Below are 1048 nucleotides of genomic sequence, written 5' to 3'. Positions count from 1 at the left end.
AATAATAATAATAATAATAATAATAATAATAAAAATAAATAAAATATAATAATAATAATAAAATAAAAGTCTGGTTATGAGTAAAACCAATCAAACATCAGCCAGAGTGTAATTAACTTTTTTCTTAATTTTTTTTTGCTTTTTTCTCTTTATGTCCAATTATTTAGAGTTTAAGAAGTTTCTGCAGAGAAAGTCGAACTCCATGTACAACTTTGAGCAGCCCGTCATCATGAAGGTCTGTATGAAGCATTTAAAGTGTCCCGTGATGCATTTAAGTGCCGATTTTGATGTAAAATGTTCAAATTTAAAGACTCTGAATCATCGGCTGACTCTTTCGCTTCCTCGCTCGTCCTCAGGCCTTCGAGCACCTGCAGCAGCTGGAGCTGATCCGGCCGGTCGACAGCGTTGCGTCCAAAACTCAGAGGGAGTACCAGCTGATGAGACTCATGCTGGACAACAGCCAGATCATGGAGGCGCTGCAGAAGTACCCACAATGCCCCACTGACGTCAAGCAGTGGGCCATGTCGGCGTTTGGATAAAACTCTGCATGCATTTGGACTTCTGTTTGTTGCGTTTTCTGCCAAAAAATCGGCAACAAAAAGAGAAAATTTGGGAAAATATGACGGAAGAGAGACGTTTCTGAGGTTTAACTGAGGATTAAATTTAAAATTACGTTACGTGAAACAACATCGATCTACACCAGCAGCGCCTATGTTTCATGTTGAAATTATTTTTCAGGATATTAAATGTGCTCTGGAGCTGAGTTTTCTAAATAAAGATTAAGAATTAAGATTGAGCAAAACAAAACATCTGTTATATAATTCAGGATTTTGGCCGTAACCCTCTGAAACCTGGATCGACATCAGTTTTCTTGTGCTGCATTCGGACGCCTTTATGAAGTCTTTAATACTTTTAACCCTGAGCAAATCTGTTTGATTTCTTTTTTTAAGAAAAAAAAGAGTAACTTGGTGAGACAGGTCCCACAAAGTGCAATAATTAATTTCTTTTTAAAAAGCTGGAGGGAAATGTACAGAACTACATTTATAAT

General features: G+C 36.9%; 1 protein-coding gene across 1 annotated transcript; it reads left to right on the top strand.

The window, feature by feature from the left end:
* The first annotated feature begins 86 nt into the window (after positions 1 to 86).
* On the top strand, positions 87 to 1015 carry LOC121939054 (origin recognition complex subunit 4-like). Its single transcript, XM_042482192.1, has 2 exons — positions 87 to 235; positions 357 to 1015. Exons 1-2 carry the CDS (start codon positions 152 to 154, stop codon positions 537 to 539), a joined length of 267 nt encoding a protein of 88 aa, XP_042338126.1. The 5' UTR covers positions 87 to 151; the 3' UTR covers positions 540 to 1015.
* Positions 1016 to 1048: the final 33 nt, after the last annotated feature.

Source organism: Plectropomus leopardus, unplaced genomic scaffold (genome assembly GCF_008729295.1).
Source record: "Plectropomus leopardus isolate mb unplaced genomic scaffold, YSFRI_Pleo_2.0 unplaced_scaffold4036, whole genome shotgun sequence".
Classification (NCBI taxonomy): Eukaryota; Metazoa; Chordata; class Actinopteri; order Perciformes; family Serranidae; genus Plectropomus; species Plectropomus leopardus.
This window is presented reverse-complemented; position numbering and strand designations above follow the sequence as displayed.

Excerpts from the sequence above, each read along its gene's own strand:
- LOC121939054 (XM_042482192.1), top strand. The coding sequence starts at position 152 with ATGTCCAATTATTTAGAGTTTAAGAAGTTTCTGCAGAGAAAGTCGAAC. Across the intron at positions 236-356 it reads AGCAGCCCGTCATCATGAAG|GCCTTCGAGCACCTGCAGCA; the intron begins GTCTGTATGAAG and ends GCTCGTCCTCAG.